The sequence below is a fragment of the Miscanthus floridulus genome, chromosome 18 (genome assembly GCF_019320115.1).
Source record: "Miscanthus floridulus cultivar M001 chromosome 18, ASM1932011v1, whole genome shotgun sequence".
In the NCBI taxonomy this organism is placed as follows: domain Eukaryota; kingdom Viridiplantae; phylum Streptophyta; class Magnoliopsida; order Poales; family Poaceae; genus Miscanthus; species Miscanthus floridulus.
The window spans coordinates 26,332,324-26,347,913 of NC_089597.1; the positions used below are offsets into that span (position 1 = coordinate 26,332,324).

General features: G+C 40.3%; 1 protein-coding gene across 1 annotated transcript; it reads left to right on the top strand.

Moving 5' to 3' along the window:
- The first annotated feature begins 1,124 nt into the window (after positions 1-1,124).
- Positions 1,125-15,549, top strand: LOC136521745 (uncharacterized). Its single transcript, XM_066515517.1, has 14 exons — positions 1,125-1,544; positions 2,161-3,206; positions 4,137-4,788; positions 4,869-4,955; positions 5,692-5,738; positions 6,184-6,293; positions 6,851-6,951; positions 8,172-8,264; positions 9,646-9,729; positions 9,837-9,920; positions 13,342-13,410; positions 13,968-14,027; positions 14,658-14,729; positions 15,294-15,549. The coding sequence occupies exons 1-14, from the start codon at positions 1,434-1,436 to the stop codon at positions 15,414-15,416; spliced, it is 2,739 nt and encodes a 912-aa protein (XP_066371614.1). The 5' UTR covers positions 1,125-1,433; the 3' UTR covers positions 15,417-15,549.
- The last annotated feature ends 41 nt before the right edge of the window (positions 15,550-15,590 follow it).

Here is a 15,590-nt window from a genome sequence, read left to right on the forward strand (position 1 = left end):
CCACGCCAAGACCATCCCCACCCGTGATCACACGAGACCCCCGCCCCGCGACCTCGCCCGGCTTCAAAGGGCTCCTCGACTACATATAATGGTGCCACCTACGAAACCCATCAGATTCTTCGCTACATAATAAACCTTCGCCCTCCCTCGCCACCAGTATCAACACATGCATCGACTCCCCTCCATCAGCAAGTGTACTGCTGCTCGTAGCGTCTGCTGCTTGGTTTTGTGAGAGATTTTCAAGACACGCATTATTAGCCATGTGACATACACTAATATTTATATGTATACTCGAACATGTGTATATGATGGTTTGGAGATGTGGCGGGACTTATTTGTGGATTTATTGGCGCACGAAAGAAATGGATATCGAAGATTTCTTCCTGCCGATATAAAACATTTAGGCTGTTCGGCTGATGGTTTATGCGGCTGATAAGCCGACTGATGTTGTTTTATTATGAGAGAAAACACAGTGTCATAGCTGATAAGCCGCATCACAGAAATGTCTATACAGTTGAGTTTGTGAGCATGCGACGCCACGCTATCCGTAATTGTGTTAATTTCATGAATTTAATTTGCTTTTTGGATTAACTGTCATTTTAACGTCTGTATTTAATTTCATCGTATTGTTATCTTATCGTGCGATCCGTGTGTTTTTAGTATAAAAATTTAGTTATCCCGTATCAACGCACGTGCACGAACGAACCTAGTGCAATAATAAAAAAGAAAAATTCATCCCAACCGAGCTAGGCCTTGTTTAGTTCATCTTCGAAAGTTTACACTCTATCCCAATGAATGTTTGGACATATGCATGGAGTATTAAATATAGACTAAAAAATAATTAATTGCACAGATTGCGACTACTTTACGAGATGAATCTTTTAAACCTAATTAGTCCATAATTTGATAATAAAGTGCTGCTGTATTTTGACTCCATTTTCCTTCTTATGTGAGCTGCTGTATTTTGAGTGCAGCTAGAGCGTCCTACGTCGACCGTTGCCCAGATCAGATTCCCCCCCTCTCCCCCTTCCCCTCCTCCTATAAAAAAAAAAAGATTGGGCTGTAGTTTACAGAGGCCCAGCGTCCTGTAGCCTCCTCTCCCCGTCTCGCTCTAGGTCTAGGCAACCTGCACCAGATACCCCGCGCAGCAGCGAGCCCAAAGGAGACACACCGCCGGCCGCAAAAAAAAAAAAAAAGAAAAAGAAAAGAAGGGAACCCCAAACAAGCGAGGCGCGGTTAGATATCTCCTCGAGCCCCAGCCGGCCGCCGCCTCTCCCTCCCACAGCTCGGCCTCCGCCGCCTCCTGCTCCTTCCTCGGTACCCCCACCTCGCAATCCACTCCCACCTCGCCCCTAAAACCCTAGCTAAACCCAAGCCGAAAGAAACAATGTCTCTCCTCGCCTGAGCGCGCTCGCGCCCGCCCCTTGCTGGCCATGGCGCTCCAGCTCCGCCGCCTCCTGCCTCACGGCTACGGCCACCGACACCGCGCCGTCACCCACGCGCTATCGCAGCCGCAGCCGCCGCCGCCGCCGTCTTTCGCAATGGTGAGTGGCTCTCTGTCCTCATTCTGATGATAATTTATCACGTCCGAAAGTGTCTGGGGTGCATGTGGTGCGGCGTGAACGCTACCTGTTCGTTGTATTGCCCGTGAGCCACAGACAAAGCCTCGTTCCTTTTTCTTTCAAAAAAAAAAGGTGGCTTTGCGAAACAGCAAGGTTCTGTGGGGAGCTATGCCATGGTGCATATCAATATATTATTATTCCCTGGTTACAGAGAAAGACATCCTTTGCTATTGCACTAACAATGTGCATTTCTGATTTGCAAGGAATAAAACATACCAGATACCATCAACCACCATTGCGTCAATCACCTTATTTTTCTTTTGTTTCATCTACTTATCCTTAAAGAAGTATTCAACTAAGAACATTTATTGAATTTGGGGGTTTAGGTTAAAATGAAGCGCCTATTTTTGCGTTTGATGGGGAATGCATATGAACATAATAATGACTTTTGCCCTTTGCGTTTTTGTTATTTTTTTTCATGTGATCATGAGAATGGAAGGGAATGATTTTTTTCATTATTCTACCTGTTATAATTTGGTATAATATTTCATTTGAGTTGTGCTTGTTTTTATGTGTTGTCTATTTGTTTCCTTTACAGCTTCAATTCGAGGTGTTTCAGAGATATTCTTCCGCACCCTGGCCATTTTCACCTTTCCGCCCTTGTGAAATGTGTGGGGTTGCATTCAGGAGCAATTCAACAAGGAAAATATCTTCAAGAAATAATTTTGGGGTTGCCTTACAGCCCAAAAGTAGTGCCTTTTTTACTCCTGGGCTCTTTGGCAACCGTAGTTCTGTATGTTTCAGAGCCACAAACAGCTGTGGAATTGCTTTAAAGGCTAATAATATGGGTAATCCACGACCATTCTCAACTACATACAGTAAAAAGCTAAGGTTTCTTATTAAAAATACGACTTCATTCAGTAATCTAAATATGAGAAGGGAAGACGGAAGTGTTGCACATAGTTTGTTTCATAGATCTGAGAAACGGCAAAGCACATTAGCTACGTGTAGCACCACTGCTGACGAGGCTTCAACTTCTACTAGTGACAGCAGCAAGAGTCTTACTGATACTAAGACTGACACTGCCAAGAGGAAGAGTTCAAGAGGAAGCAAAAAGGAAGTTGATGGAGATATGAAAGAAAAGGAAGTACATACCAAGAAAAAGAGGATATCTGCTAGAACTCGTAAAGCTGCAACAAAGACGACTGAGAGTACTAGTGCGAACCAAGAAAACAAGAAGACTGATAATTGTAAATCGAAAAAGGGTGCTGATAGTTCTAAAGAGAAAAAAGTGAATAATAGGTCAAAGTCAAAAGCAAAGGTTTCTGCTGCTTCTTCTGTACCTTCTGAAGCTGAGATTTGTATGAAATCCTCTATTGATGGTTCTGGTATTGAAAAAAAGCTACTGGTACCATTGTATCCTCCCAGAGCCAAATCAGTCGTGGTTGTGGAATCAGCCACGAAAGCAAAAGTCATTCAGAATTACCTTGGGGACATGTATGAAGTGTTACCAAGCTATGGTCATGTGAGAGATTTAGCAGGTAGATCAAAATCTGTCCGCCCTGATGATGACTTCAGCATGGTCTGGGAGGTGCCTGCTGCTGCCTGGACACACCTTAAGAGCATTAAAGTTGCAGTGAAAGGGTATGTTTTTTGTAGCGTGTAGTACGGATACATTTTTTCTGTTCACATAAAACATACATATGCTTTGAGTACGCATGTTCTCCTCCTGTATAAAACAGTTTCACATTTTTTTGTCAAAGGTTTATAAGCATTAGCTGCCCTTCTAATTACAGAGACAAAGAAACACAAAATCAAATAGACCTATCATTATAGAAGTAATTGCTGTAATGTTTGATAGGTTCGCATGGATGTTTGTCACCATGATCTTCTATTGTATTCAACAATGACTCCAATCCGCATAATTTCTGCAAGTTAGTCAATGGTGGCAGGCTACAAAATATGGAAAACATCAGTAGTTGGTTCATTTGGTGATATAGTTTCTAGCTAGTTTATGTCTCAGTATTCAGGTTTCTTATTTTGTTGCAGATAATTTGAGTGTTGATGTTTCTTATTTTTATATTCTTCTACGTAGAAGTATCACTATTGTCATTTGTGTATGCTGACACATTATTGTTTTGATCATAGTATTACTGTCATCAGTTATTGCTGTAATATACTTGAGTATTATTTGTTGGTGAGATTGTTTTGTAATTTTGATACATGTTATACTTTAATAATGGTCTGCGGTTGACCACATATAGGAAAACTACTGTGATGTTGGTTTGTATAGTTTTGTTTATTTTTATACTTGTATGTTCATGAAAATGGTAAAATAGCCTCAACTGTAGTTTGAACTGTATCTGAGATATGGCCACGTCAACTGTGTAATCTAACCTTTTTCCCTAAGACCGCACTTCTGTTTATACTAGTGGTAGTTTATTAATTTGAATTCAACTAAGCTAATAGTATGAAAGGTAATAGTTCTACACACATATTGCTGATTGCTTTTACACCTTGTGTTGAGTTAATTACACATTGCTAATTTTTTTACCAATGTTCTCTTTTCTCCAGAGCAGAAAATTTAATTCTTGCATCTGATCCTGATCGTGAAGGTGAAGCGATTGCTTGGCACATCAAAGAAATGCTTGAACAACAAGGTGCATTGGGCTGTGATGTGACTGTTGCAAGAGTTGCTTTCCATGAAATAACTGAGGATGCAATAAAAAAGGCTTTAATGTCCCCGAGGTATATTGACATGGACTTAGTCAATGCTTATCTTGCACGCCGTTCCCTTGATTATCTAATTGGGTTTGGCATATCACCACTTTTGTGGAGGAAGTTGCCTGGTTGCCAATCAGCTGGACGGGTCCAATCTGCTGCTCTGGCCCTTGTCTGCGATCGCGAAGCTGAAATAGAACAGTTTAAGCCACAGGAGTACTGGACAGTACAGACATACTTGAAAATGCATTTTGCAGATCCTCCAAATGGCACATATATTCCATTCCGTATAAAGCATTTGAATTCAAAAAAGCTGGATCAACTTTCCATACGCTCTCAAGAAGAAGCGCAAGCTATAGAAAAGAGGATTCATTCTTCTAAGTTTGAAGTTTTAGGTGTTAAAAGAAGTAAAATTCACAAGAATCCTCCAATGCCATATATTACATCCAGCCTTCAGCAGGATGCAGCAAACAAACTTCATTTTACTGCAGGGTATACCATGAAGGTTGTTTCTGCTAGACTCATTATGTATTGGATTTATATGTAGGAGTCTGTTGGCTCATGTGACGCATTATATGACTGCAGATTGCCCAAAAGCTTTATGAGGGTATCAACCTTTCCTCAGAAGAAACAACTGGGTTAATAACATACATAAGAACTGATGGGTTCCATGTAAGTAACATCAGACAATTTTGATGACACAAATAGGTTTACTGTTTATTGGTGCATATGTTCCACAACACTTGTTCCCTATGCTTTACTCTCTATTTTAAATTTCAGAATCATCATCTGCTTTGGTCATATGGTCTAAAGTTAGTGCATTACTTTAAAATGATCAAAATTGTCCTGCTGCCTTCTGACTAAACAAGCTGGACAGGAGGAACTTTAAATGATGCATTAAGTTGAGCAAAACTGCACTCCCTTTTGCATAAGCTTCAAGAAAACTACACTTTTTAAGCTTCTATCCTGATTACTACATAACCACACATTTGTTGGTACTCTGTTGAATATATTCTACATTGTGTTATTATCACGCTTTGAATAGTTTAAGGCTGCAAGGTTTGGGATTTAATAGTCAAAACTAATCTACTTAAATAGTTCATGTTTCTAATATATTATGAAAGATATACTGGCCACAATTTACGTCATGATGATGGGAGAATATGTAAATTTCTACTTGTGACTTGAGGGAGTTCAAAATAGTAACTCCAATATGAAATATTTCATGACTGGTATGCCGAATTAATTAATATGTACGATGCAATGATACATGACGGAGGCTTCTGGCTTACTTTGATGTGAGAATTTCCTGACAGTTGTCAATAAGAGATTCTTGAGAATCCAATATACTTGGTGCTTTACTTGTTTCACTAATTAATATCACGTTGACTTGTTTGACCCCTTGAAGATTTCTGATGGAGCTGCAGAAGACATCCGTTCATTAGTCAAAGAAAGGTACATAAATTCCTCTCCTGAACAAGCTGCTAAGTCTCTTTGTTCTGATTTTAAAATGGTGCGAACCTCTTCTTCCACATTGAGCTTGTCAGATTAGTTCTAACTTCCTAAGTGATTTAGTTATACTAGTGGAAAATTTTCAGAGTCACTCATATTTGTTCGAAACTTAATTGATGAACCTACAACTGTAAGACACATTATTCAAGATTTTAACTGAGTAATTTAACTCTTTAACTGGTCTGGACTCTGGACTCTTTAAGGTACTTTGACGACATGGTAAGTGGGTTCAAGTTGTTGAACGATCCATTTTAAGTTGCTGATTGATGATCTTTGACTCCAGTTTTGAGAGAAATAGTATTCTGTGATTCTAGGACTTGGTGTCATGATCTATATCTGAATATGGTTTCTGGCATGTATTCCTCTTGTTAATTAGTATTTTGTTCAGATATGGTCAGAAGTACGTTTCAGCGGACACTAGGAAGTATTTGAAGAAGGTGAAAAATGCTCAAGAAGCCCATGAAGCCATTAGGCCCACCAGTATAAGGAGGTTGCCATGTAATGACTCTCCCCGTGTTTTTGTTGATTTATTGCATTTTTCTCAACTGCAGCTGCTAACCATCTCCTTAGCAAACAATTTTGAGCAAGTACATGCATATTGTCTCATGGAGGTTTCTACAATCTCATATTCATGGATCACCACCAAGATGTTGTTAGTTCTTTACAGGATATGCTATGTACTGATTGGTTTCTTGGTATAAATATTTCATGTATAACAATATGGTTTGTACGATTCATGCTTCAAATTCAACCTCAGACACTGCTTTGATTATTCTACAGAGTAATACTTCTATGAATATGGTTTAGGTGTTAGAAATGTCTCGGTGTCTCCCCATAACGGAGGATACTGTGTTCTGTGATATGTTTTGAACATGCTGGTATTGGTAGCCAGCTGAGCCATACAGTTTGAAGAGCTACAGCAGCAGTGACTGACTGTTATGGTACCGAAGCAGCCCAAATGGCCCAGCTGGCTGCCCAACATTTATTTGAAAGTGAAATCATTCAGTATTATATCTGACTTTTAATATACGGTTGCAACACTATTTCTCTTGTAGCATCTTTGGTTGGAATACTTGACGATGATTCTCTGAAACTCTACACTCTAATATGGAAAAGGACAATGGCTTGCCAAATGGAAGCTTCCAGAACTGAGATGGTTGGTTACTCCTAGTGCTTCATTTTTCCATGTGGTTGATTTTATTCTTCATGATGATAATGGTTATGGATTATGGGTATACAAAGTTACATTGGTTAAGGAAACCTTGATAAGGTTTACTCGACATGCATGAGGAATTTGCAGCAGCCAGCAAGTGCTGCTATTTGAGGGTACATGTTGCAGTTTTTTTAGGGTGTTTGTTTTATTCCTAATTTCTGGTAGATCACCTCTTTAGTTTCTTCTCATATTGCCCATATTTTCGATATTGATAGTATTAGGCTGAACTTGTTTGTATAAAATTCAGTGTGGTATTAAAGCCAACCAGCCAAGCAGTTGCAATGATAAGATCATAAGAGAAGTAATTGCATCCGAGTCTGTGTCTTTTACATAGATCTAATTGGTGCTACATGCTGGAGCCCAGGTTTCTACAGTACCTTGAGCTTTTAGCTAACTGGTTGGTTATTTAGCCACGTTTCTTTGTGTAACACGTCGGATTTCCTTGGCGGCGGTGGAGGGCGGCTTGGGCCGATCTGGTGGCCAGGCGAGCGGCTGGCGGCTGGCTGATGGCTGGCTGCGGCCGGCATCCTGGCTAGTGGGCGGCTGGCAGAGGAGTGGCACGGCGGCAGAAGCTGGCGGCTGTGCTTGGCAGAGGTGGCACAGGTGAGGAAGAGGCGGCGGCGAAGAGAGAGAGAGAGAGGGAGAGGGGCGGCGGCAGGAGAAGAAGAGAGGGAGAAGAGATAAAAGGGATTAACTCTAAACTTGCTTAGTTTCTCATTAATTGTCTCCCTCATATATATAAGGGGGGTTACAAATGCTAATGGGCCTGGCCCAAGAGCCTAACCATCTATTTAGATTAAATCTATAACACCTTGGGCTTATCCGTTTACTAATTAACTAGCCTATGCCTTATCGTGTTGTCTCCTTCTAGAATAGGTCCTTCTGACCATGACACTTTGCCCAGTTTATAACTTCTGTCTAACTAAAACCCTCTTTATGAATTGTTGACATCTACCTTAGGAGCACAGCTATGAACTTCATTTTAGCTGTTGTCATCAATTATTTTTTTGCTTAAACACATCTGGTGTTATAGTAGATAGTAAATGTGATATCCTCATTCTCTAGCACTGTTTTAAAACATGTTAAAATTCTTTGTACATCGTTTTCCTTTTGTAAATTTCAATATTTTAAGCTTTCCGTCAAGTTACATGCTTGCTCTGTAGATTCAAGTGGATATTGGCACTCCTGAAGGAGAGATGATTTTTCATTCCGCTGCATCAAAACTGGACTTCAAGGGATACCAAGCTGTCTATGAGGTGAGTTCTAAATTTATTTTGTACTTGCTTCTTGCATCCTCTATGGATTTTAATTTCTGCTTGTGCTACTTCTATCAAGCTTTGACAAGCCTGATGACATTTTTTTTTTGATGTGCTGAATAATGCATCAACGACATTGTTTGATGGTTCAGGGGCCAATTGTTTCTGCCATAGCTTTTTCTCATCTACATGATCTTCTTTTAACTGCCATTATAATAGGGGTATGAGTACAACCCGGTCAGATACTATGTATCTGGTTGTATATATTTGCGCAGACATTTTTATGATATGGAAAACAGATATTGGATTCTGATTGGATGCAGATATGAATTAAGATGTCTAGGTCAAAGTGACATCTGGATATCAGACTAGCCCATCCCTTCTTTTCTTTCTGATTTTTTTCTCATTTGTTATAAGGTTTGGAACATGAGACAAGCTATCTTTTTTACAAAATGTAACCAGTACTTCCTCTACTTTTAAATAAGACTTCTCACTAATTTTTTTTCCCTCGAACATAAGAATCAAAATTTTCATTGAAAACCTGTTTACCCCAGAGGTTGATTTGTGTTTGCTGGCACTATCGATGGTATCTGAAGATTTTGTTTCTTAAAAAATGGTTTCCTTTTAGTAGTTTATAACCTCGTTCTAGTACTTAAGTAAATAATATCTGCCCATTACAGGGAATAGTGTGTGCTTAATGGTATGGACCATACATTTTTTCGAAGGTTTTCTGCCGGTTTCAGATGGTTTTCCATAATGTGTTTAGGTTCTTGTACAAAGTAAAAAAGATAAGCACATGTTCCAGAAAGCAAATTTTACTTTGTGATATTCATATTATGAGTTTGTGATGTATGATGTACTGTTGCAATTGTATCCCTAGGCGTGACCATTGATTTTCTATTTTGTTATTGGTTTGTTGCTTTGCTTGTCGGACTCACTTAACTGTATAGATGTAATTTATTTACACTAGATCTGTACCAGTTCAACATTTCTTAAAGTGGTTGGCACATAGAAAGACAGATGTCTGTCCCACTTGGTCGCCTCTGATATGCAATACAACATATTTGTTTATACTAAATTGTTGTGTAGAACATAATTTATGGTATTGTATGGCCTTGTAATGTTTTTTGTTAAATTTCTCTATGGAGTTTACTTTTCCCTTGGGACATAACCTTCCTGTTGCTGAAATGCATGAGTTTGCCCTGATTCATCAGTCTTCTTGGTTTCTTATGTTGTGCATTGAGCTTCTTTTAGTGCTGATGGTAAGGAGTTAGCTTGAATGGAAACATGGTTGTCAGTTGCACTTTGTGAAGAACTTGTGCTAGCTTTTCAGTTTACGAACGTATTCTTACTAATTAACAATACACTTTGCTACTTTTAGGACACTGAGGCCAGTCCATGCAGTGACAGCTCTGAGGGAGATTCTGTGGATGAGGATAACTTTGAGGCCTTGTCGAAATTAATGGTTGCAGTGACAATTCCCTTTTTTATCCTCTTTCTTTCTTAGGCTAGTGCAGATTATTGGTTATCTTTCAACTGTTCCAGTATGTAACTTCATCTCCTTTTTACCAGGTTAAGGACTTGGTGTTTCCTGTTAACGTGCATCTTGGACAGCACTTTACTAAGCCACCATCACGTTATTCTGAAGGTGCATTGGTAAGCAATAACCTATTATGGATTATTTTTCACTTGTGTACTTTGAGCATTGCCCATTTCTGCAATAAAACAATACAACAACAACAACAAAAACAATACAACAATAACAACAACAACAAACAAGTTGGGGTAGCTAGAGTTGAAACCCACCAAGACCTCTAGTCATGGTTCAGGCACTTCAATAGCTGCTTTCAAGCACTTCTATTCAAACATAGATCTCTAGGTATATCCCAAGCTTTCAAATATCTTTTTATTGTCCTTCCCCCATGTCAATTTTGGTCTACCTCTACCTCTACCTTACTCATATTATTAGCTTAGGCTTAGGACTCCACAATGCACTGGTGCCTTGGAGGTCTCCTTTGGACATGGACAAACCACCTCAATCGATGTTGCTTCAATTTGTGCTACCCCTAGGCAGTCACGTATATCATCGTTCCTAACTCGGTCCATTCTAGTGTGACCACAAATCCATCGCAACATACGCATTTCTGCAACACTCAATTGTCGAACATGTCGAGTCTTTGTAGGCCAACATTTTGCTCCATACAACATAGCTGGTCTAATCGCCGTTCTATAAAACTTGCCTTTTAGCTTTTGTAGTACTCTCTTGTCATAAAGAATGTCCAAAAGCTTGTCGCCAGCTTGATCCACCCTGCTTTGATTCTATGGCTAACAGTCCGCATCAATATCTCCATCCCTCTGTAGCATCAATCCTAGATAACGAAAAGTATCCTTCTTAGGCACTACCTGACCTTCCAAACTCACATCTCCTCCTCCAGTGCAGCTCCGCCAAAGTCACATCTCATGTATTCGGTTTTAGTTTTGCTTAATCTAAAACCTTTAGACTCAAGGGTCTGTCGCCACAACTCTAGTTTCCTATTTACTCCTACCTGGCTTTCGTCCACTAACACTACATCATCAGCAAACAACATACACCAAGGGATATCCCCTTGAATAGTCCCTGGTAACCTCATCCATTACCAAAGCAAAGAGGTACTGGGCTCAAGGCTGATCCTTGATGAAGTCCTATTTTAATCGAGAAGTAAGTCGTGTTACCATCATTTGTTCGAACACTAGTCACAGCATTGTTGTACTGATGAGGGTCACGTACTTTGATGGGATTTTATGTTTGTCCAAAGCCCACCACATAACATTTCTTGGTATCTTGTCATAAGCCTTCTCCAAGGTCAATGAAAACCATGTGTAGGTCCTTCTGCTGCTCTCTGAACCGCTCCATAACTTGTCTTATTAGGAAGATTGCTTCTGTGGTTGACCTTCTGGACATGAAACCAAATTGGTTCGTAGATATATGCGTCATCCCTTGCTGGCGTTGCTCGATGACTCTCTCCCATAGCTTCATAGTGTGGCTCATCAACTTAATTCCCCGATAATTAGTACAACTTTGGATGTCTCCCTTGTTCTTGTAGATTGGTCCCAATATGCTTTTTCTCCACTCCTCAGGCATCTTGTTCGATCGAAAGATATTGTTGAACATATTGGTTAGCCATACTATAGCTTATATCCCCGAGGCATCTCCACACCTTAATTGGGATACCATCAGAGCCCATCGCTTTGCACCCTTTCATCATTTTTAGAGCTTCTCTGACCTCCGACTTCTTGAATCCTCCGCACAAAAAGCCTATTAGTGTCAACAAATGAGTCGTCCAGCTGAACGTTGGTGTTCTCGTTCTCACCATTGAACAATTTATTTTTTTCTCTCTCGAATACGCAGGAGAGCTGCGTATCATTGTATTAAGAGAGGAAAAAACGGTCCCGTACGATTATACCCCTCTACTCCGGACCGAGCCAGTAGGAGGGTCCTGAAACAAAGTTTTTCTAACCAATAAAAACACACACTCTGGGTGAGATCTGACCAACACTCTAACCGCCTACCTACCATTGAACAATTTATCAAAATACTCTTGCCATCTATGCCTAATCTCATCCTCCTTCACCAAGAGTTGTTCCCTCTCATCCTTTATGCACTTAACTTGGTTGAAGTCCCTTGTCTTCCTATCGCGAGCCCTAGCCATCCTATAAATGTCTTTCTCCCCTTCTTTCATACTCAAACGTTGGTAAAGGTCCTCATAGGCGTGCCCCTTTGCCTCACTCACCGCTCGTTTTGCAGTCTTCTTTGCCATCTTGTACTTCTCTATGTTAGCACTCCTTTTCCTTAATAGGCCTTTTGCACATCTTCATTCCACCACCAAACGTCTTTCGAGTCGCATCCGCTCCCTTTGGTCACTTCCAAGCAGCCTCTAAAGCAACCTTACGAACGCATGTTGCCATCTTCTCCCACTATGTTGTTTGCATCGCCTTCATCCTTCCAAGGGCCCTCATCAATAACCCTTTCCTTAAAGACCTTTGATGCCTCCCCTTCCAATTTCCACCACTTCATTCTAGCAACCCTAGCTTGTTTGTTCCTACGAGCTTGCACCAGGAAGCGTAAGTCAGCCACCAGCAGCTTGTGTTGAGAGACCACACATTCTCCAGGTATCACCTTATAGTCTACGCATGACAAAGTTGATTTGACTAAAGTATTGGCCGCTACTAAAGGTCACTAAATGGGACTGTCTCTTACTAAAGAAAGTGTTAGCTATCATTAGATCAAAAGCTACAGCAAAATCTAAGACTTCCTCTCCCTCCTGGTTCCTACTACCATAACCGAAACCCACATGAGTCGCCTCGAAACCTGCACTTGAAGTACCTACATAGGCCATTAAGATCATCTCCTATAAAGAGCTTCTCGCTACTAAGAACAGCTCTAACCAAGGCATCTAAGTCTTCCCAGAAAAGCCTCTTAGCACTCTCATCATGGCCTACTTGTGGAGCATACGCACTTATTACGTTTAAGACCATATCACTAATGACAAGTTTAACTAAGATAGTAAGATGATCCTATCCCATTGCCTTCTCACCTCCACCACACCATCATTGAGGCTCTTATCAATCAAAACTCCTACTCCATTTCTATTTAAAGTTGTCCCTGTGTGCCAGAGCTTGAAGCCTGGTATTGTCCACCTCCTTCGCCTTCTGTCCCTTCCAGTTTAGTCTCTTGGACGCACAAGATATTTACACGCCTCCTAACCGCTGTGTCAACTAACTCTCTTAACTTACCTGTAAGTGACCCTACATTCGAGCTACCTAAACGGATCCTAGTTGGCTCGACTAGCTTCCTTACCCTTCGCACCTGTCGAGTCAGGTGTGAAGACCCTTGCTCATTTTCCACCACACCCAGGGCGCCGATGTGGCGCGCCATTGAGGGTGCGACGACCCGATCCTTGCTCACTTGACACCGTGCCCAGATCACGACACGGCGCGTCACAGGGGTGGCGACCCGGCCCTTGCTTCTGCAATAAAACAATATTTATTTTTATTCGGTTCTACTAGTTCAGATTTTCATATTGCGCCTTGTCTCCAGATTAAAAAGCTAGAAGAACTTGGAATCGGAAGGCCATCTACTTATGCATCTATAATGAAAGTGTTACAGGTAACATGACATTTTACTTCCGAACTATTTTTTACCGTGGTATTGGAAGGCTATTTGTGGATGCATAAAGCATAGTTGATAGCCTTTCCTAGTGTATTTTTTTTTGTCCTTTTTGTGCCTTCGATGGACAGATGTTAGGCTCACACGGTTGGGCCCTTTGGGCTGACAGCTATAGGCTTTGTGCCTCTTGTATATTTGTTAAGATGATTAGAGATATGCAACGATATCCTTGATTGATCCTATTTCTGTAAACCAGCCCACAGGAATCCTTTGCCTATATATACGTGTACCCTGCACCTCCTCTAATCTATGTAACCATTCGAGAGCCATATCTTATCTTAAAATTGTGTTAGTCATGTAAGGCTTGCCTTGTTTTTTTGGTCGTGTATGTAAGGTTGTCGTCGGGCATGGTTGTTGCACTTGGCTATTTTGGCCTTCCTCATCTCATAATGCAATGATACACAGATCTCATGCTTATTCAAGGAAAACAGTTGCAGGGTTTTACAATTACACAGATCCCATAGATAACAGTGTTCATTATACTTGATATTGTTCAGGATCGGAAGTACGTGACAGCAAAAAGTCGAGTTCTACACCCTGAGTTCCGTGGTCGAATGGTATGTTCTTATATCCCTGATCGCATGTTCCCCGTTTGGAGAGATCCTATATGATTAAAATATCTTTAGCTCTGTCATCATCTATAATTTTAGTACATTTATTTGAGTTATTGAGTATGTATAATACTTCTAGCTAAATTCATTGTTTTGTATTAGATTATCTCTTCTACCTAAGCATTTATTTGCATTGAAGTAATGCATCAATTTGTAATGTATTGTTTGACTCTTTCATGTTTTTCTTATTATTAATGCAAGAATATCTAAAATTTACCCTCATCTGGAATGATCTCAATGTTTATATTTTATGGTTTTGCTTATGCCTGCGTACATTTTGCTATGTATATTTTGTGATATTTACATTTGTTGAGTTCCCTCACAGATTTTAGGGTCTTGGGAGTGGAACTTCTAGACAGCCTTACCCTTGCTTAGAAATTCCCTTCCTGGACCTCTACAATTTGTGGGATCCTTCAGCACTGTGTACTCCTTTTCCCTTTTCCATCTCAACGCTCACAGGCATCATCGTCCCAGGCTCCCAGCACTGTTTCAATTTACGTAGCTGAGGTTGCTTGCTATAAATTAAATTTCAGTGCATCTAACTTTGGTGTTTGTTCATGCCATCCCCTTTTTTAGGTCTCGGCATTCCTTTTGCACCATTTCTCTGAGGTTGCTGATTACAGCTTTACAGCTAACATGGAGACAGAGGTAGTAAACACTTCTCAGTTTATGGTTTCTGTGTGCTTCTTTGTTTTCAGTTTATGCCATAGTTTTAGAAACCTGCTTAAGCTGGCTGGTTAGTGGTTACTGCTATGGGTTAAACCAATATTAGAATTCAGGAAATCAGCGCATCTTAATGGACATTGGTACACTTCTAATATTGGTCGTGATTATTCTTGGATTTAAGACATTAGGAACAATGCCGTCTGTAGTTGTGGAGCTAATTCAAGACATAGTTGTCATGGACTCAATGCTTTGGTGTATTATCCAAGTGTAGGTCATTTTAGCCTTCTCAACTATTCTCTATATGCAAGTAATTTGATAACCTGTAGGCATTTTTTTATGTTCTCTTTCTTTGTTGCCCTTGCTGAATAATGTGACTCATAAGTTATTGAACCATCACTCCCACTTTCCCATCGTACTATATAAATGAGGAAACAAGTTCATTTCGAAGAAATGGTAGTGATCCTTTTGCAAGTAAACATCTTTCAGCACCAGACTTAGTCGGTTACTAAAACTGTATTGAAGTTTTTTTTTCTTTTACATTAATAGCTAGATAATGTCTCTGCTGGGTCAACTGAATGGAAGGGTCTTCTGAAAGACTACTGGGAACGATTCAGCAAATATTGTGCTGATGCGAGTAAACTGGATGGCAGAAAGGTAAGATGTATTTAATTTCTGAGTGTGCTGGTTCTTTGATGATGCAAGTTCTCGTAGTTCTCCTTTTGCTGTGATCGTCAAGCTTGCTTGGGACTAAAAAACTTTGTTGTTGTGGTCATCAACATTTTTTAGTGACACAGAAACTGAAGTAAATATTTCAGGTCCATTTCTCAATAGATCTGAGAAACG

Excerpts from the sequence above, each read along its gene's own strand:
- LOC136521745 (XM_066515517.1), top strand. The coding sequence starts at position 1,434 with ATGGCGCTCCAGCTCCGCCGCCTCCTGCCTCACGGCTACGGCCACCGA. Across the intron at positions 4,789-4,868 it reads CTGCAGGGTATACCATGAAG|ATTGCCCAAAAGCTTTATGA; the intron begins GTTGTTTCTGCT and ends ATATGACTGCAG. Across the intron at positions 14,730-15,293 it reads CAGCTAACATGGAGACAGAG|CTAGATAATGTCTCTGCTGG; the intron begins GTAGTAAACACT and ends TTACATTAATAG.